We start from the raw sequence: 20,183 nt of genomic DNA on the forward strand, positions 1-20,183 counted from the left end.
ACAGATGTACGGTAACGGCAATGAATACTCATGAAGCCCCGGCGCTCGACCACAAAGAGACCACCAGCTACCGGGCCACTCAGATTTCCCATAAACCTTTGGAGTCCGTTATCAGAACAATCAGAATGAGCATTTCGGGGGTAAACAGGAATGACAAGAGGCGAAACCAACCCCACGACTCGTGACAACTAACTCCGGACAATGCTTAAAAGAGTTCGAGGTCTGAAGCAAACGATCTCAAGGGTGGTAGGGTGTCTACTTGCCCACAAGTGACGAGTAAGGAATTGTCATGACAATAGGTGCCAAGCTACTTTGAACCTAAGTTTTAGCGATGCATACGTAAGTCGATACTCGGCGAAGATTCTCGTCGCTTTCAATTAGCCTCTCCGAAATCGACATGCCCAGTCTGTTCTGCATGCTGTGTAGCGCCTCTTTCGCCCACAAAAGTTCTACCGCACGTATTGCAGCGCAGACGAAACCCGGCAGTATCTGTGTAATAATGCCGCTCTTGCAGAACCTTGCACAAGGCCAGGGACTTTTTCAGGACCAAAGGGTCGTTGGCGTCAAAGACTTTGGTATCGAATTCGGCGGGGACGTCTGCATGGGTATACGGCGGACTTGAAGGCGACAGGGCAATAGTATCGTAGTGGATGCCCGAATAGACCACGATGCACCGCATTGAAGGACCCTCGTTGAAAGAATCGACCCGCAGTGTTTGCACATCAATCGAGCAAATCTCGATGTCAAAATGTTTACTCAATATGCTGAGCTCGATGCCCCCGCCCCAAGAGTCCTCATTCTGGATCCATTGACAGTAGTCGTCCGGCTTTTTTTCCAGCACCGCCTCGGTATATAGGTCCGGGTTTGCCTGTATAGTCTGTGCAACAACAGATCGTAGCTCAGTCATCACATCTACACCAGCCATGGTCGCGCTACTGATGGCGCGGAATAGGCACGAGTTATCGTCAGGCATGATCCGGAGAACGAAGGTACCATGATGTTCCGGTGATGGAATCTCCGGCGGGTCATCAGAGCCCTCATTCGGAGTCTTCTCAGCGAGCAGCCCGTTCAGCGGTTGTTGCCGATCAGTAGCAGTCTCGTGTTGATCGCGGCTCGTGTCAGAGGGGAGGCTGCCTTCTTTCCTCGTGACAATTAACTGTTCCCCATTCAGAGTCATCCCCAGGTCGGATAGTTTCTGGTTAGGTGGGAAGCCCTCTAACGAGAGAGGCTTGATTTGTGGATACCCATATTTCACGTCGTAATCTGATAGTCCGGTTGACTCTGTGATTTGTCTGCGGAGTACATCGACAGTTGCATCGTCATCTAGAGAAACGGTCGACTGTCCAGTCGGACCGCGTATTCGGATTCTCATTGTGGCTCAAAGCGAAGACAGAAGAACAAGTGTGTGTATATTTAGATGGCATTTGACCACTAGCTGGGCAAAGTAGTCTTGTAGCACTAGTCTGGGTCGATCAGATGTTGCTGTGAGTTTTGCGGATAAGCATTTATATAAGTAGGTTGAGGTAGGTCAGGTAACTTATCCCTGGTTGACTGGAAGGTGGGGCATGGCTGGCGGGTGCGCATCTGCTGAAGTCGCTGGCAGCAAGTTGCACGATCAAACTCGGCCCTAGGGTATTTTCTATCACTTGAACGCTAGTCAATAGTATACTTGATTTCGATTCAACCGCAAAGCTTTCTCGCTGGGCGTATGCAGGAGGATTTGGGCAGTTTCAGGAAAAGATGCCAGCCATGAAGCCTGAACTCCAGCTACCGATTAAGCAGCGCGGAGGCTTGGAGCCAAAATTGTGCAGCCAAAGCCTGAACTGTATAAGTACTCTTATTTGATTTGAGAGGTAGACTACAGTACAACCAGCGGGAGGCAAGGATACAAGATAATCTATATTAATCGATCGGATTTCCCCCCAGAATTCCTAGAGGGCAGGATATATCACTCGCTGGCTATGTGTTTTTTTCGATCAGTGTGCATACTTGTGAAACGGTATCTTACCAGGGAGGACAATGTTGTTCTATCATTCACAGCCGTATTACAGTATTTAAACCGTTATGATACACATAGGCTGACTCAGCAGAGTTGGTGAATGAATCTCGCCCTTCCTGCTTCTTTGCACACTCTCTCCTTGTTCTATGTCGCATCCTCCTCATATCACCCTCATTTGCTGAATTCGAAGAAAAAACCCCTTTTTTTCACGCTGGTGGTAGATATTCCATTCGGCTTGGTCCTGATTTGCGGTTCTTCTCTCCGTGGCCGCGGCTATCTCGAAAGATGGAGCCAAACATCTCCGAGCCGTCGCAAGCGCAACCTGCTGCTGAGGAGCCGGTAAAGTCCATCGAAGGCGATGGCAAACGCGATGGCTCGGTCGCAACTAGCACTGTTTCTGACGAACAATTGAGATCAATGATGGATGTTGTCATGGCGATTTATGAGTTCAGAGAAGAGGAGTGAGTCCAATCTTCTTGTCACAGCTTCATTCCACCATTTGTGCGCTGTGTATCGCATATCATCCCCCAGCATTTCAGCTAGCTAACTGACTGCTTCACATTCAACGCAGTGGCCATGATCCGTCCAAGTTGTTTCAACGCAGCGTCAATAAGCGCCTTGTTCCTGACTATTATGACATTATTAAGGAGCCGATGGCACTCAGCATTCTGAAGCAGAAGATCAACAAACGTGAATATAAGGAATTCGCTGACTTTGTGCGCGACTGCGCACTGGTATGTAGTACTATTGTTATCTTGTGATTCATGCATCAACCCTGTGCTTTATCCACGAGGAGTAATGTTTGGCAGCAACTGACATGGCATTGGCACTAGATCCCCCATAATGCACAGACTTATAACCGCCCTAAGTCTCAGGCTTACGAAGATGCACTCGTCATCAAGGATGTCTTCGTTGCCGAGTTTGAGAAGTTGGTGAAACAAGGCATTATTTCTGCAGAGGATGCCGAACTCCCCGACCTCGGGGAGATCCCTGAAGCAGACCCTCTCCCTGAAGAGGATGAGGAGGAAGATGATGACGATGACGACGACGACGAGGAAGAGGATACTGACGAAGAAAGTCGGCGCAAAAAGAAAAGGGGACCTCGTGCAGGCAGCAAACGTGATACGGGGAAAGATGATGGCCAAAAGTCCCATGATCCGGAAGTAAGGAAGAAGAGAGGCAGACCACCCCGTGTCGATACCCCTATGGAGGCAAGAATCAAAGCTGTTCTAAAGGGCATCCGAAAGCTAAAAGGGCCTAACAATCAACTCAAAGTGCGACATTTCGAACGCTTACCCGACAAGGCCATGTATCCGGATTATTATGTTGAAACCAAGGAACCGATTGCCATCGATATCATCAAGCGCAAGTCGAAAAGAAAGAAATATAACTCGGTAGACCATTTCATGAGAGACATGGAACTCATGTTTAACAACGCGAAGGCCTATAATCAACCCGACAGTCAAATCTACAAGGATGCTGTTGATTTGCAATTGGAAGCACGAAAGCTTGCCGACCTTGAGAAGAAGAAGCCAGACAGCGAGTACCTGATGGAGGATGGACGTCTGCCGTTGCCGGAAGGAATTCTTCACAAGTCGGAACTATGGAGGGTCGGCGATTGGGTCCATATCCAGAACCTTAATGACGTGACGAAGCCTATCGTGGCGCAAATATATCGCACATGGCAGGATTCAGAGGGAGAGAAATGGGTCAATGCTTGTTGGTACTATCGCCCCGAACAAACGGTCCATCATGTGGATAAGCACTTCTACCCCAACGAGGTGGTGAAAACAGGACAATACCGCGATCACCGGGTTGAAGAGATTGTCGATAGATGCTTTGTCATGTTCTTCACCCGTTACAATCGCGGACGGCCTCGAGGCCTACCTCCCAACAAAGATGTCTACGTTTGCGAAGCCCGCTACAATGAAGAGAAGCATAAATTGAACAAGATCAAGACTTGGGCTAGTTGTCTCCCCGATGAGGTCAGGGAAAAGGACTACGAGATGGACTTGTTCGAAGCTCCCCGACGGATTAAGAAGATCCCAAGCCCCATCAAACACTTGCTCAGGACCGATGCAACGGAAACCGATGATCTTCCAAAGCCAACATGGGGAGCTGAGAATGCACCACCTGTTGTTGGCGCAGTTCATCGCCGACCGCGTGATGAGAACGTAGGGCCCCTTCAAACATCTCACTTGGCCTCAATTGTGAGGGGAAAAAAATACTGACTCTATTATCTTGATCCTAGGAATCACCACCTCCGGAGCCCACACCTTCTCCACCTCCGTCATTACCTCAGCCAGCTTTGCCCTCAGCTCCACTTCGGCAGTCATCGATTAGCCAAGTTCCTCCACGGTCCAGCGTAGAGAGTCAAGGCACCGGTGCCGCGGCGAGCGCATTGCCTGCTACGGCCCGCTCGCCAGCTGTAGCCATACCCCCAACTCAGAGCTCGCCAGCCCCGGGCCCTCCGATGGCTTTTTCTCAGCCCCAAATTCCTCCGACTCAGCCCACTCAGCATGGGTTACCGAGAAGCTCCAGCGGGTTCGTGCCGCAGACCCCACACCCTAGCGCCTACCAAGCTCCGGCTGTGTCCCATCCTTTCTCGGCCGCCCAGTCAACCCCTTACATGCCGTATCAAGCAAACCGTCTACATGGGTCTACGGTGACAACCAACCCTAATGCACCTCGTCCCATTGAAGTCTTCCATCTGAGTGATACTGCAAACGCCGCCATACCCGCAAATGTCCGCGAACAGTTCCACTGTGATGACCAAGGTCATATCCTCTTCTTCTCGACCCCACCTCTAGACATCATTTCATCCTATCAGCAGAAATTGGGACATTCTCTCAAGTATCTGGCCGCAAAGGAGGAGCGGCGCAGACTAGTGGAGACCAAGAAACGCAAAGGGACGCAGGATCAAGTGGGACAAGCATTAATTGTCAAGCGCCCCCGAGCAGATGAGAAAGTTGCTCTTGAAACTCAAGTGGAGATGCTCACTGTCAAGGCTTGGGACACCATGACAAGTCAAATTGTGGCAGGCACGGACAAGCTCTATGAGATTTTGTATCAGAATGAAGGAGAAAGTGTCAGGCGAGCAGATATCAAGGCACACGAACAGCGGAGAATAGCCGATCGAGTCCCGCACGAGAAGACAGCGCATATCCAATCTCACTCACAGAGCGCACTGTTTGTTAGCCTTAAAGGTAGTGCCATGTATATGTCTGATGTTGACACGAAATGCTGACGAAAAGAAACGCTCCCTCATGAGCCACTGTTGACTACTCGGCATACATTCGGAATGGTGGACCGAAAACAAACTAAAGTGCTCTTGTCGAGTGAATTGTGGCTAAATTGGCGAATTTCTGAATTGGACGTTAATAAGTATTGTGAGCTATTGATGTATACCTTCATAAGTCTCATCAATTATGACCAAGGTTGTCATAGTTATGCTTACCTCGTCCCAAATAGCGATTGTATAGTAAAATCATGTCTGCTTCTTCCACACCCATTCCCACCTCCTATTTGCTACATCAACAACTCATGGCATCTCGACAGAACCAATTCCATTGGAGGAAACTGCAGAAGGGACAGACAGATGTCGTACGTTTATCGATCACCCATGTTTTCATACTTACGTGGTCGAAATTTCAGCATTGGATTTGCAAGCAAAGGAACAAACGAGAAGAATTATCAAAATGATAATAGAAAACACGAACCTATAAATATGGCAAACGAGCTAGGAGCGTAACCCCCAACACCATATTGACTGTTGGCTGCAGGCCAGTAGACTAGAATTAGAAGACAAGCACAGATCGTGAGAGACAAGCATGCTTCGAAGAGGAGAACGATATATGCCAGTAAAATGTACACTAGGTGAAGATAATAATGATAATGCTGCTGCCCCAAAAGATCACCCAATGGACCTTGTGCATATTGCATTTTGTCGGAATTTAGAAGTGCCATGTAGGGTAGCGACATGGCGTAATGAACAATGGGAGAGACCAAAAGGCCAGGGTAGAGAAGAATGATAAGGGAAAAGATCAAGCGGGGAGTCACAAGCAGAATTGGGGACGGCCTGGCCTCGTTACAAAACATCCCTTGTCTAACAGATCATATAATGCGACGCAATGGCCAATATTAGAGGCAGATGCAGTATAACTCCAGAAAAAGTTCAACAGTTCTATGAAAAATTCCCTCCAACATTTTTGTGTAGTTTTGAATGACGTCATGACTGGACAGGGGCATGAACTGGTACCCACCTGTGATGCTAGCTTGTTCTTTCGTGCGAAAAGGCTTGCTGAATTCAGGCTTCCAAATACAAGTTCGATTCCATTCTTTCCACTGAAGGGTTTGATGAGGCATAGAATCGATTATTAGGCATCGGTAGTAGATTGGACTGCGATAATGTTTCAGCGAGTTAAGGCTGGAACTCTGGGTTGTTCGTGGAAGTCGGCTCATCGTCATTTGAATCCGCCTTGTGAGAATCCCAAGAACTGCTGCTTCGCTTGTTGTTCTCTTCTTCTTCCATGGAGAAAACCAAGTCACTTTGCTCTTCGTCAATCTTGCTGGTACTGACCGGCGATGAGATGGTACGATCCAGGCGGCTGCTAGGGCCTGCAGATGCCGAATGGCGAGGGGGGCCAGGGTGTAGAGACATGCCACTGAGCTGTTGAGAGATCATGGACATCGACGGTTGGCGAGGGGCACTCGACACGAACGGAGAGATGTCTCCAGAGATCTGCCGGCTGCCGATTGGGCCAAGGCTCGGGCTGGTGCCTAGATTCAATGAAGACTCCCGCAAAGGTGAGCCAATGTGTGTCAGAGAAGTACTACCATGGGCGTCTTCCTCTCGCTTCTGCCGCTGCTTGGCAAACAAAGCCCCGAATCGGGATGGGCTGGAAGCCAAGGGAGAGCCCACTTTGGAAAAACTGGTGCCAGTCATGCCCAGTCCGCTGAGCTCGCGATGGCTGGAACTCAGATCATGATCGGTGCGCGAGAGGCGCCGAAGTCGCTCCTGCGGGGTAAGAACATCGTCGTGTAAGTTGATCGGCAGATAGTCTTCTTCCATTGGAAAATTGCTATCGTCCCAGTCATCCAGAGCGGTGGGTCGTGGCACACTTGCTGAGAGCATTCGTGTCTTGATGGGGCGTTGGGAATGAAGGAAGCGGGGCCCCATTCCATCTTCTGGTAGGGTAGGAGGCGATGACCCAATAAAAGATGATTTCCTGAGATCGGATCCGTAAGCCGTGTCCCGAAGGGTTCGAATAGCATCTGATGGTGCGCCCATTCGTTGTGCTGGAGGCGACAGTTCTAACCCGAATTTCGACGGCATGGAAGCCGCAACCGGGCCATACCGAGCCGCGTGCGAAATGCCTTGGCTGTCGAACGACGCGGGAAGGGGAGCATCCAGTGCAGTCAGATGGCGGTGATTTGGTGACATGGGATATCGTACATCGTCGACAGGCGACCCGTACTTGGAATTAGTGTCGGATGTCAGTCCAGTATCGATAGTAGGAATAACATCATAGGGCAACGGTTGCGGTGGTGGTGACTGGGGCGGAAGCTGAGGGGCATATCTTGGATCATGGCCGTTCATCCGCTGCTGCGACAAAACAGAGTTGGTCAAAGCAGAATCCTGGTTCACGTAGGCTTGCGGATTAACACGACCACCCAAATTAAGGTGACCACCACCCAGTCCCATTCCTGGGTTGGGGCGGTTGACACGTCGGCCGTCGGGCAGAATATGCGCCAGCGCACACTTCGCTCCGAATTTGCAGTTACCCTATATCCAAAGCACAAGCTGTCAGCCGTCGGAGGAAATTCTGGAACACATAAGGCTCATGATAGACGGCCGAGCTATCTAATACCTTGGTGAAATATTTACAAGGCGCATAGTCTATTGCTGCATCAGTGGAGTGGAGGAAGGGACATGCAGGCCCGGCCTGGCAAGCACCCTGGCGAAAGAATTTGCAAGGCACATGCTTGGTATCTGAGTAGGGACAGTTGTAAAAGCATTAGCGATTGATCATCCATGGGGGGGGGGGGGAAGTGTAATGAAATTGATGAAAGAGAAGCACAAGTGAACGGCAACAAACCGAATGCAATGCCCTCAATTATGCCGTACATGAAGCGCGGGGAGGGAAAGAAAGCAGATCGGTTTGCGGGGATGGGAACGAGACATGTATGACTTACTGCTTTGATTGGGAGGACTGCGGGCAGCCATGTCGAAGCCGGAGGGATTGCGGGAATGACCGTTCTGGAGTGATTGAGGACCGGAGGGGACCGGGAGAGGCGCGCGACCTTTCATGCCACTCAAAAAGTGATTTGAGGTGCGAGTCGAAGAGTGGGAAACCGGAACGACGGCGGCAGTGAAAGAAGGAAGATTGAGGAGGAAGAGGGGGCGAAGGGGGAGGAGGAAATAGTGGTGGTAGGGTGATTTGGAGTGGTGGTGATGGTGGTTGTGGTGGTGGTGGTGGTGGTGTTGGAAGGAGGGGAAGAAGGTTGAATAGGCGGAGAAGGGCTGCGGGATGCCGACAGCTGCATCGCCAAGGTGGGCAAAGGTGATGGCAGCGCAGCAACACACGCAAGGAGATCCGAAACTCCGCAGGAGGATTATCGGACAAAGATAGGGAATTGGTGAGGGAAGGGTGGTGGAATCGAATAGGGAAGGGAGGAAAAAACAACTAGCGTGAACGGTCCTACAGTACTCGCTCGTATATCAATCAGTCTGAGCAGCGGATGAAGTCCATCCTCGGGATGATCAAAGGAGGGGGATATGCGTGGGCGGTGAGCCGAAAAAAAAAAGGTGCAATTGCAATAACTAAGTTACTGGTAAATACTAGATAGAGAACTTCGTGGACTACTAGTGTTGACGACTCGTACAGTATGTATGTACAGTACGGTATACTTCATACAGTACAAGAAATAGGGAAACCCTTAGAAAAGCGGGCAAGTGAATCTACCAGACACAATACCAGATTGGACTTAGTACTGTACCATATAATAACAATATATCACGAGAATCTCCTCCTCCTCTTCCTCCTCCTCTTCTTTCTCTTCTTCTCCTTATGTATGCAAGTTCTCCTTAAGTAGCCTGGCCTTCCTTGCCTGTCGGTGCTACAGACAGAATACAGTCAAGAATCCAACATGTTCAGATGACTTCAATATATTATACTGACTAATGAACGTCCCTCTTCCCATAATCCTTCAGAATGATTGGAGACTCAAACTTACAAGGTACTGTACATATCAAGTTATCGAAAAACAAATCGATACTGATAGAGTGCAGTGTTAAGCTGCGTCTCCCCCACGAACCCGTAAGTCAGTTTGCACACATGCGCTTTCTCAAGACCAGGGATCGACCGCCGCCGATCAGAGACCGATCCCTTCCATCCTGCCTTTTCAACGACTTTCTTCACGAGCTTGAGTGATCATTTGATCGGCGTAACGGGGGCCCTTCCAACCCTAGAGATTCCTGCGTAGTCACCAATTAGAACCATTCAAGGCTGGAAATGAGACCATGATCACCCATACCCAGAGCTCTTCCCAAGCTGTGTCGCTTGACAACGCATCCAAGCACCTTCGCCATAGGTCACAGCAGATCCGAGCACGACTGCTAGCGTGCTTTTTCCAGCGCTTCCAATCTTCTTCGGCACGTGCGCTTGTCATATGCACGGGCACGGGCACGGGCATCGAAGCATTCCCCTCCATTGTGAGCCAGATTGTCCGGGTTGTTGCTTGATCTCGACCAAGTTGATCCACATCTCGACGAAGCTCAGACAGTAAAGGTTTCGCATGGAGGGCTGCCAGCTCCATTCGTACCTTTTTCTTGTGGATCTGAAGACTGGAAAGCTTGCCCTGGGCTTTCTCAATGTGCTCATCCAGGGTTACGAAGGTTTCCGATGTGACCTCGTTGGGAGCTTCTTGTAAAGCGTGATACACTACTTGTTTTCCTATAGATGAAGAGAGCCCTCAAGTTCAGTGCTGTTCAAAACTCATCGACACGAGATCAAGATGATCTACACTTACCCGCTGTCTGTCCTCCAATCTGCTTGTCGTGCCACAAGTCTCGTAATGCTCTGGCGGCATACGCTGTGTAAGATGCCATGGCGCGAGGAATGAGCTCAATTACACCCAACAGAATCTAATTTAGGACTTACCCTTGGTGACCGCTGCGTGTAGATTGGCTGATATCTCGATAGCCTACCTCATTTCAGCAGGAGCAAGTCTGGCCACTTCGGGATTAGTATTCCCATCTACTAACATACCGAATACGGGCGACTGTGTCCATGATTCACAAGTAACAGTTAGCTGTTATGTTGCAAAGCGATAAGAGCAGACGTGTACTGGGAGTGACTGGCCGTACTTCTGTCTCTCTAGACGATGTGTTAGAGGGCCGAAGGAGAAACAAGACACTGAGGCTGGGGTGAATACGCACGAAGGTAATCAAGAATGACCTCAGCGCCGTCGTTAATAGCTCCTCCCACGAAAGATATTAGCCACCCGTGCCTCTCGCACGATGATCATTTTCTCACTCTCGCTGCGAATAGTCTTAGGACAATTTGCTTTGTTCTGCGTCATGACTCTGGTGCACCGGCTGAGCTACCGATGCAGCATGGCACACATCGAGCTGGTTTAGGGGGGGTGGAAGAGGAGAGAGAGTTACAGATTTCCCGGCGGCGGCGGAGGATGAAATACAATTGGACCGACGTGTCACGTGTTTTGGAGCGAAGATGCCTGGCATTCAGCACCCACCACAGACGATTGCCTTCCTTCTCCAGGAGAAGTTAAGGGAGACACAAGAAGCTCGGAACATTGTAGACGGCAACAGAATGGCCACTTCGGAGCAAGAAGGAGATTGCCACACTCCTCTCATACATAATAAATGCCCGGTAGGAAAGTAGTTCATTTTACTGCGGTGTTCTTGACACCCCTGAGAAAAACCTATGGAGTGCAAGAAACATAACCATCCCAAAGAAACATAGAATGTTCAGGTTTCAAACTCAAGTCGTACGCTGCCTCTTCCATGACCCTCAATTTCAAGCTACTCGACCCTGATCACATGGCTCGAGGCAAGGAGAGATGGCATAGCGCTTCATAAGACTTTCCAGATACAGCACAAGCGAATAAATATCACGAGATAGATGGCGTCGGGGTATCACATGACAATCTAGACAATGTTAGCTGCTATCATGACGAGTGTGCGGCTGCAATAAAGTAGGAACATACGCAATCACTGTCTTTCTGTACAGCTGGAACGCCCATTTCCTCAAACGTCTTGGGGCCTTTACCCGGAAGACCAGATTGCGACTTGGCTGGCGTTGTTGCTGGAGGTTTCTGGCCGGCAGCGCTTGTCGTTGGTGGGGCGGGCTTAGGGGTGGGCGCGGCTGAGGAGGGTTTGGGTGTGGATGAAGATAGCGGAGGCTTAGACATGGATTGAGCATTCGAAGACGGCATAGACTCCGTCCGTGGGGGGAATGACGTGGTTGAAGGCGAAGCAGCTGGCCGAGGGGAGCTCACCGGACCAACTTGCATATGAGGAGAGGCAGGGCCTCTTACAGGTCTGCGGTCAGGAGGCATGTTGTCAAGCCGCTGAGGGCGTCTCCGAGCGTCCGCGTTGGGATTTTCGAGCGGTGCCGAGTAGCCAATATCAAGCTTGGGAGTTGTAGGTGCTGGGCTTGTGGGACTGGCAGTGGAGGGGGTACTGGGCCCTGGGGTCCGATAGCCCATAGGGCCTGGTCCATAAGACGCCGCGCGGTTGTAGGTGGGAGCAGTATTGCGGATGTTGGGATTGATCCCAAACGCTGAACTAGGACGTGGGTCAGGCATGCCATATCCGGGTGGATATACAGGTCGGGCCCGGGACGAAGGCCTGTCGGGATAGGGAGCAGCGGCCGATGAATTGTCCGAGAGAGTCATTCGGGACGGATCAGGCATTTCGATGTTCTCAGGGGTAGGTTTCATCGGACTCCCTCGTTGACCAGATCCATAACGCGACTTGATCCGAGCTATTGCTACTTGCTCGTGATCCTTTCTGGACAAAGTCTTGGAGCGAGAAATACTATCGATGCGGCCTGTCGCATCTTTGTTTCCATTGGCGGCTGCTTTGGCATACCAGCTTCTAGCTTCTTTGATGTCCACGGGAACAAAGATTCCGACCTCGTAGAAGTATCCCAAGGCAAATTCGGCAGTAGGGAATCCGCTTTGAGCGGCACGTTGAGCGTAGGTGAATGCCAACTCGTCATTCTTGTCGAAGACACCTTCGTGACCACAAAGGAACCATTTGCTAATTGCCATCTCTGCTTCCGGTTCCCCTTGTCGTGCAGCCAATGCGTTGTAATGCAGAGACAAGGCGGGGTTGAAGTCGCAGCCGAGTTGGCACAGCTCATAGGCTGCACCCATCTTGACCTGTGCCTTTGCGAAGCCGTGATAGGCAGCCTTTTCGATGTTGACACGGGAGGCATTGAGATCAAGAGGAAGGTAGCTCTCAGGAACATTGACCTGCGGTAACTCTCGCGCTAGCAGCATGCCATAGACCTGGGCATGGAGAGGTTAGCTTCCCAGCCGTAGAATTGTGGGTGAATCCGGACGAACATAGGCTCCCTGGGGGGCATTCTCATCGCAGGACTGCGCTGCAAGGCTAATGTATTCGAGCCCCATCTGATAATCCTGACGCTGGCCATGCTGGCCTAGTAAGATCATCATTCCCAAGCGCTACCGTTGTATATATCATTAGCTATTATTAGCGCGGGGTACGAGCCGGTCTGATAACGCGGGGAGACATACGTAGAAGGAAGCAGAGTCTGTAAGGGCAACACCCTTCTCATAATGCCTGATGGCTTTCTCGGGCTCTCCGGAGCTTTCAAACTGCATGCCAATCCGGTACTCGGCTCTGGCATATCCTTTGTCCGCGGCTCTCGAGTAGGATCGGAAAGCTTCCTTCTTATCGACGCGATATCCGAATTTCCCGAACTCGAGCCACATGCCCTTGATAAACTCAGCCTTGGGATGACGTTGTTCTGCGAGGAAGTTCACAATGTTCATTGCGTCGAGTTTGAGTTGACGCTCCACCGGGGGGGTTTGTGGTCGCGGAGGCTGGATCAAAGACAGACGTGCCTCGTTCTGCATGGCAACCTCGACGAAAGCGAGCGCGTCTTGAGCCCAGGCCAGCTGCATCTCCGGATCATTAGAGGAGAGCACTGCCATACGTGCTCTTTCCAAGTTGGCTTCCCGCTGCTCATCGGTTGGAGGGACGTTTGGCGGGGGATTCCGCAGAACAGGAAAGGGAGAGAAGTTGGGAGTACCCATAGCATCGTGAGCCGTATCCTGCTGCTCGTACTGGGAGGCAGGTTCGTAGGCTGATGGGTAAGGCTGGTCTTGTGAGAAGGCGGACGAAGTGCGCTCGGGGAAGCGAGAGCGGTCATACTGCACTGGAGCGTGCTGGTTGTGGTGGGGGTGTCGAGCTTCGTGCTCAAGATGAGCTATGTTGTCTTGCATATTCTCCGGTACCTCGGGCATGACTCTACTAGAACAAGGGTATGATTGGATCGATTAGCAACACAACCAAGTGAAAGGGACACTAGGAAGGGATGATCAACTGTTTGTTCAAAGAGTCGCGGGCAATTCGTACCTTTGAGGAGATGGAGATATGACTTCTGGCATGTAGAAATCGTCCTGACCCCCTGGATACCATGTCGCACCCAGCCGTGGCTGACCACGACCTTGGGGTGGTGGCCTATTCATCGCGGCCAGTGTGTTTCTCCGGTCTTGGAACTATTGCGTTTTCTTTTCTTGGTTTGGCTGATTGTGACTGTTTCTTCTCTGCCCCTGACAATCAAATGGTTTCAGACTAAAAGCCCTTACTATGTGGCAAAGACCTCGGGTCTGATGATCCAGAAGATGTTAATAAGTCGAAAGCTAAGGGTGGTGGGGGGCGGGGGGAGGGAGAGGGGTGGTTAAGGGAGTAGGGAGGAAAGGAAGAAAGAGGATTCGGGCTGAGCGTAAACAGAAAGCGGAATGGAGGTTACCGAGTAATAACGATGATCATTACAATGTACGCTCACCTTTGGGACTAGTACACATCACGTACTTTAGTTACCTAATCCTGCTAGATTCACTAACTAACTACTAATCAATTTACTCTACCTACTTAGACTAAGGGAGGGGAGGGGCGACGAGGGACCGGGAAAAAATCACTGGGGGGTGATTGGGAACAGCCATCGATAATAATAATACCGAGTAGGTTAGGTTACTGCTGAGCAACAAACAGTACAAGAGAGAAGGTGGGGACAGGAGGGGGGCACTGTACAAACTACAAAGCCAGCAAGCCAGCAAGCCAGCAGAGGCTCCATCACCCCGGATGATTTACTACATTGAAGGTATTGTGGTTGTTTAATGTGGTTATGGTTAAGTACTGTACGCTATATATTTGAAGAAGTAATGTACTATACTGTACGGAATATATTCATACCAACTTCCAAGTACATGCCAACTGATTCTCAGGGCTCGAATCTGCTGAACATCAAACAAGTGAAGTAGTCTGTCTGACAGGGGGCCAGGGGCAATATTGAGAAGTGGGGTTTTATTTGGCATGCTAATAAATTTGGTATCTGACTAAATACATAGGTAGTCGGTTGGCTTGGAGGTACAGTACAGTACGAGATACAGATCACACATACTCAGTAGATACAGTGTTAAGATTACAAGGACTGTACTGTACTATACAGAGGAGAAGCTCCCCTTACATAATACCTATCGTCCACAATCAGGAGTACTCCGGAGGTAGTGTACTACATACTGTGGCGTCAGAGGGAAGGAGGTCCTTGGCACCTTCCCTTCAGGGAAGGCGGTGGTATGTGGGTTGATTCTTCATTCTTCCCTCCTTCTCCTTCTCTCCCTCTCTTCCCCTCCTCTCATACCATACATAGGAATTGCTTCATCTTTCTCTTTTGAGCAGCTTTATTAGTTGAATTCGATACCTCTTCATTTTTCCGTTAGGCCTATACGGGCTGGTTATCCTCCTCTAGTTAGTGGGTGGTTGTTCGGCTTCAATACTCATATGTACAGTAGTTACAACGTACTCTACCTAAGCTCGATCGACCTTCTCATCATAATACATACCCAACATGTCGCTGAAGCTACTACTTAGTGCAAGATGCTGGCCCTTCGTCAAGTAAGAGTAAGCATAAAGCTCTAAATAGGCAGGCACATGTAATCCTGATTGAAAGTAACTGGGCCAGGATAATGGCTATTGACAGCGGCTGTAATTCTAAAGCTACCGCAGCTAAGTCTTATGAAGTAGGCGGTATGTGTTATATATTATAATATAGACTCTAATAATTCTAATAGAAAGTAGAAAAAAGACTTTCTAATAAAGAACTCTAATAGCAAAATTCTCGCCCCTTAAAATCCTAAGAACTCCCATAGTAATTTCTGATATAAGAAGATTTCTATTATAAAGACTTGTATCTTTAAATACAACGCCGATAGCAATAGAAATCCGACCGGTGTCAATAATAGCGCTTATTCTTGGCCAGGAGCGGGGCATGGAACCCGCCTGGAGAGTCTACGTACCTTCTTTAGACGTAATTAGGTAAGTTACCTGCGGAGTAATAGTACAGTACCACATAATTCTCCCGAGGCCCAGAACTCATGGCTATTGATAGCACGAGCAAGCATACTAAGTACTCAGCACTACTCCGTACTACTTAGTTAAATACACCGACTGCGTACCTAGTAGTTAGTAGTCACGGAGTGTGTAGTAGTAATTTGATAGTATAACTGGCGACACTTACCCCTTTCTCTTCCATCCCCTAAAGGTACTCTTGGATCACACACTACGGATGTTGACTCCTTCGCCCAGACCACCTTATCTGTCAGATGGGGCAAGGCCATGGTTCTGCTTGATGGTCCAATTACAGGGTATATACAGTCTTCAACGTTACTAGTACTCCATTTTTATCAGCTAGCTTATGGGACTTTGTAGGGTACTGACAGGGGGAAAGACTGAGGTCGAAACCGCCTTCCTCATAGGGGGGAGGTGGGCCGGCGGCTCACCCCCGTCACCACCTGCTTCTTCTTACCTTTATGTCAATAATCAAGCAGTCCGTTGAGCCTCTATGAGTTGAATCGATCAAGAGAGCTTATATCTATACCACTTCGGTGGTTCGCAGTACTTCACCACTTCCATGTGTACATTATTGTAGAAAAGAGCTTACAGTAACGTCACGTGACCGATTGGTCATTAACTAGTTAGTCAACTAACTTGATGTTAGGTTAGTTAGTGGACTATCTAACTAACTAGTTACCTAATTAGTAGTTACGTAACCAACTTAGGTCAATACCTGCAAACCAATCACTAAATTGTTTTGATTCACCAGTGACCACCCTGATATACAGTTGAGCATTTAGCACTAAGGTATAAGAATCGAACAGATTTCTACTTGCTACTACTCATTGCGTAGACTGTACGTTCCTCAGCCTTAAGAGTGCGAGTCGAGCGTTATTAGGTTCTAGGTTCTAGGTGAGCTACCAAAAAGATTTGGAGCGCGACTAGTTCTGACTAGTATATGTGTGGGGCCTCCGATCTTCCGTGGAAAGTTCTTTGTATGTTCTTCGTGGTAACTCAGAAAGGACTACACACTCCATCCTCGCCTCAAAGTTGACAGCTTTAAGTCTCTACTTGTCTAGTAAACTGTCTAGTCTGTCGGATTCACCCATTGTTGTCTCTTTATTTGGTCTTCTCGAAATACCTCCAGTGAAATCAGCCTATGAATGCAGTATTAACCACCTGGAAATAATGGAGCTGCAGACCAAGGACTTCCACCACCCTTATTCCCCCTATAATATTCAAATTCAGTTCATGAGAGCACTTTACACATGTCTCGAGGATGGCAAAGTAGCGATCTTCGAGTCCCCAACGGGTAGGTTGGACTTCATGACTAGGCAAAGGCGTTGCGACCCCTGCTAACTTGGTGTTGCTAGGCACTGTGAGTGAATTCAAGTCACCCTACGTAGCTCAGCCCATTGAAGGGAGCCATAGCCTAAAATCTCTGAAAGGCTCGACGCGAAATCTGCTTCTGACTTGATTTGAAGGTGATGAGGAACCATGCAAATGACTGATGACTAACATATTCCGTAGGGTAAATCCTTAAGTTTGATATGCGGCTCCTTGAGTTGGCTGCGTGACCACAAGCGTTCTGCTTTCCAAGATACCATCGATCACACACTTAGTGAGGACTATGGATCTCCTTCAATATGCATTGCTATTGCCTCTGACCCTAGCGATAGACAATGACGAGAGTGAGCCAGACTGGATGTTGGAATTCGCCAAGAGTGAGTTGAGTCGCTCAATGCTCGAGAAAAGGAGGGAGCTTGAGGAGCGGTTAGAGAGGACAAAACTCGAAGAAGAGAAACAAAGGATTGTGGTGGAGAATCCAGAACTCCCCCGAAAAAAGCAGGTAGGTTCACTGTCGAGTCCTAGCCGCAGAATGATGAGATTGAAGACTATCAGAAACTAAGCAAGGCATCCACTGGGCCGCCCTTGCACGAAGATCAATTCCTTGTAAATGAATATAATAGCGACGATGATCAACCAGGTCTTTCAGCCAAAAGCTTGCAACCCGACAGTGGGCTTTCTTCCAGCACACTTGAACTGCTGAAAAGGTTCAGAGGGCAATCGACTGCTAAATACGATGCAGACAGTGACCAAGACGATGAGATTAAGATCTTCTTTTGTTCTCGGACACACTCTCAGCTATCCCAATTTGCAGGTGAATTACGACGCATTGCCATGCCATCGAGTATCCCAGAAGATATGGTACCCAGTGATGGAAGCAAGGCCTTGGAGGAACGCATTAGACACCTCTCCCTCGGATCCCGGAAGAATCTTTGCATCAATACACGGGTATCTTCACTTGAGAATCCAACAGCGATCAATGAACGTTGTCTCGAATTGCAGCAACCTGGAGTAGCCACAGAACACAAATGCCCCTATCTACCGGCAAAAGAAGACGAGACACGTGCTATTCGGTTCCGCGATCATGCACTTGCGACTGTGAAAGATATAGAAGATTTAGGGAACGTCGGAAAGGAGATCGGAATATGTCCCTATTATGCTTCTCGATCGGTTATCAAGCATAGCGAGGTGAGTCTTTCGTTGAACCGTTTGTTTTAAACACACAGCTGAAATTGAACAGATTGTCACTCTTCCATATCCTCTCTTGCTTCAGCGATCAGCCAGGGAAGCACTTGGGTTGTCAATCAAGGGCCATATCATCATCATTGATGAAGCACATAATCTGATGGATGCGATATCTAGCATCCATTCCGCGACTGTGACACTTTCCCAATTCGAGTCGTCTATCTCACAACTAACGGCCTATGCCCGCAAGTTTAAGACCCGTTTGAAAGGACGGAACAGGAGCTATATTGCTCAGATCATCCGGCTCCTCGGCTCAATTACACATCACCTTCGCTCTGTGCTGGCCAGCAATGGGCCGCCTGAAGGACGTGTCCTGCCTTCGGAGCTCATGTCTGGGAAGGGCGTCGACCAGATTAACCCTTACAAACTAAGTCGATATCTCCAGGAGAGTAAGCTCGCCAGAAAAGTCGATGGGTACGTCGAATTCACGAAAGAAGCAACAGAAGCCAGGGCTTCTGGGAGATCCACGACACCTATACTGTTCCACATACAGGGATTCCTGCTCTCATTGATGAACCCGTCCACTGAGGGGCGATTGTTTTATCTGAAAGACAAGGATGAAGTTGAGTTGAAATACATGCTTCTTGATCCGACAAACCAATTCCGTGACCTCGTTGAAGATGCCAGAGCCGTCATACTGGCTGGTGGAACGATGTCACCGGTAAGACCCCGCTGCAAGTGTCTAGTGAATCGACCTTCGGATTTGTCCGTCTAACAGATTTCGTAGATGGCAGACTACATGAATCATCTGTTCTCCTATGTCCCCTCTGAGCGAATCGATACCTTTAGTTACGGTCATGTCATTCCGTCGGGGAATTTGACTGTACACACGTTAGGGCGTGGAGTACAAGGCATGAATCTCGAGTTCACGTATGACTCTCGAAACGTAGAGGCGATGGTAAGTGATTCGTCCAAAGCTCATGGGAGAACGTGTCTCGACTAACCGGCGCACCTCTTTGATGCTTCTGGGCGATCGCTCAGATACTTGACCTTGGCCGAACAATAGCGTCCATCTGCAACGCGATTCCTGATGGCGTCGTTGCTTTCTTCCCCAGTTACGATTACCTGGGCCAAGTGTTAAACGTGTGGAAAAAGCCGATAGAAGGCGAGCGGGGCCAGAGCGTATACGAGCTAATCTATAGAGCGAAGCCGGTCCTCTCTGAATCACGAGAGATGGCTGAGTCGACGGAAGAATTGCTTCAGAAGTACGCTGAGCTCATTGACTCTAGTAGCGGTGCGCTTCTATTGTCCGTGGTGGGTGGGAAGCTGTCCGAAGGGATCAATTTTTCCGATCGACTCGGACGTGGCGTAGTCATCATCGGACTGCCGTTTCCGAACATTCAAAGTGCCGTCTGGCAAGCAAAAATTGAGTATGTCGAGCAGAAAGCGTTTGATCAAGCAGTTGGTTCCGAAGCCAGTCGGCGGTCGACCGCCAAAGCTGCAGGGAGAGAATACTACGAGAACGCTTGTATGCGGGCAGTGAATCAGTGCATCGGACGAGCTATCAGGCATAGCAAGGACTATGCCGCTATTGTGTTGATGGATAAACGGTATGATCGAACCAATATCAGAGGAAAGCTTCCGGCCTGGATCAAGCAGAGCATGGCCACTGCTTCTATCAATCAACCTGCAGGTAGGACGATTCAGAGCCTGTCTGATTTTTTCGGAGATGATAAGCAACGTGTCAACAGCAGGGCCCAGTGATTATGTGAGCAATTGAAGAATGATAAGCCTCTCTTAGCAGTCACGTAGTTGAGTGGCTACAGTACGTAGTAGTTACTTAGCACACTAATTACATCCAACTACGAAGTTACGTTACTGGCCGGGATCGCCAACTGGCACAGGCAGGTCCGATGCCGACCACAATGAAGCCACGTGATCAATAACGCCCCCCCCCCTTTCCCCCCGGCGCGCCAAGGCCCATCTGAAGGGCAGGGCCCTAAATTAGGGCAAGCAAATTAGCGCACATTCTAGCCCCCC

The 20,183-nt window shown here is 49.4% G+C and overlaps 6 protein-coding genes across 6 annotated transcripts; 2 read left to right on the forward strand and 4 right to left on the reverse strand.

Moving 5' to 3' along the window:
- Positions 1-373: 373 nt before the first annotated feature.
- ASPACDRAFT_51563 (ubiquitin-specific protease OTU1) lies at positions 374-1,372 on the reverse strand (the record flags this gene model as incomplete). The annotated part of the gene is made up of 1 exon (XM_020202499.1): positions 374-1,372. The coding sequence occupies one exon, from the start codon at positions 1,370-1,372 to the stop codon at positions 374-376; it is 999 nt and encodes a 332-aa protein (XP_020056959.1).
- An 818-nt stretch (positions 1,373-2,190) lies between these two features.
- Positions 2,191-5,553, forward strand: ASPACDRAFT_77505 (putative RSC complex subunit (RSC1)). The gene is made up of 4 exons (XM_020204974.1): positions 2,191-2,460; positions 2,571-2,733; positions 2,833-4,173; positions 4,251-5,553. The coding sequence occupies exons 1-4, from the start codon at positions 2,285-2,287 to the stop codon at positions 5,244-5,246; spliced, it is 2,676 nt and encodes an 891-aa protein (XP_020056960.1). The 5' UTR covers positions 2,191-2,284; the 3' UTR covers positions 5,247-5,553.
- An 866-nt stretch (positions 5,554-6,419) lies between these two features.
- ASPACDRAFT_51565 (putative spindle poison sensitivity protein Scp3) lies at positions 6,420-8,309 on the reverse strand (the record flags this gene model as incomplete). Its single annotated transcript, XM_020202500.1, has 3 exons — positions 6,420-7,784; positions 7,870-7,991; positions 8,195-8,309. The coding sequence occupies 3 exons, from the start codon at positions 8,307-8,309 to the stop codon at positions 6,420-6,422; spliced, it is 1,602 nt and encodes a 533-aa protein (XP_020056961.1).
- Positions 8,310-9,403: 1,094 nt separating this feature from the next.
- Positions 9,404-10,625, reverse strand: ASPACDRAFT_1887404 (putative TBP interacting domain protein; the record flags this gene model as incomplete). The annotated part of the gene is made up of 6 exons (XM_020198456.1): positions 10,440-10,625; positions 10,266-10,292; positions 10,162-10,204; positions 10,031-10,093; positions 9,536-9,954; positions 9,404-9,466 (listed from the first exon to the last, which is right to left on the reverse strand). The coding sequence occupies exons 2-6, from the start codon at positions 10,290-10,292 to the stop codon at positions 9,404-9,406; spliced, it is 615 nt and encodes a 204-aa protein (XP_020056962.1). The 5' UTR covers positions 10,440-10,625.
- A 566-nt stretch (positions 10,626-11,191) lies between these two features.
- ASPACDRAFT_51566 (putative chitin synthase activator (Chs3)) lies at positions 11,192-13,663 on the reverse strand (the record flags this gene model as incomplete). Its single annotated transcript, XM_020202501.1, has 4 exons — positions 11,192-12,538; positions 12,596-12,715; positions 12,788-13,523; positions 13,632-13,663. 4 exons carry the CDS (start codon positions 13,661-13,663, stop codon positions 11,192-11,194), a joined length of 2,235 nt encoding a protein of 744 aa, XP_020056963.1.
- Positions 13,664-16,799: 3,136 nt separating this feature from the next.
- On the forward strand, positions 16,800-19,907 carry chl1 (DNA helicase; the record flags this gene model as incomplete). Its single annotated transcript, XM_020196019.1, has 8 exons — positions 16,800-16,923; positions 16,985-16,989; positions 17,142-17,232; positions 17,291-17,460; positions 17,514-18,146; positions 18,199-18,864; positions 18,931-19,101; positions 19,185-19,907. The coding sequence occupies 8 exons, from the start codon at positions 16,800-16,802 to the stop codon at positions 19,905-19,907; spliced, it is 2,583 nt and encodes an 860-aa protein (XP_020056964.1).
- Between the last annotated feature and the right edge of the window lie 276 nt (positions 19,908-20,183).

Source organism: Aspergillus aculeatus (genome assembly GCF_001890905.1).
Source record: "Aspergillus aculeatus ATCC 16872 unplaced genomic scaffold ASPACscaffold_6, whole genome shotgun sequence".
In the NCBI taxonomy this organism is placed as follows: domain Eukaryota; kingdom Fungi; phylum Ascomycota; class Eurotiomycetes; order Eurotiales; family Aspergillaceae; genus Aspergillus; species Aspergillus aculeatus.

Coding starts and splice junctions, on each gene's coding strand:
- ASPACDRAFT_77505 (XM_020204974.1), top strand. CDS start 2,285: ATGGAGCCAAACATCTCCGAGCCGTCGCAAGCGCAACCTGCTGCTGAG. Junction 2,461..2,570: donor TATGAGTTCAGAGAAGAGGA/GTGAGTCCAATC, acceptor CATTCAACGCAG/TGGCCATGATCCGTCCAAGT. Junction 2,734..2,832: donor TTGTGCGCGACTGCGCACTG/GTATGTAGTACT, acceptor CATTGGCACTAG/ATCCCCCATAATGCACAGAC.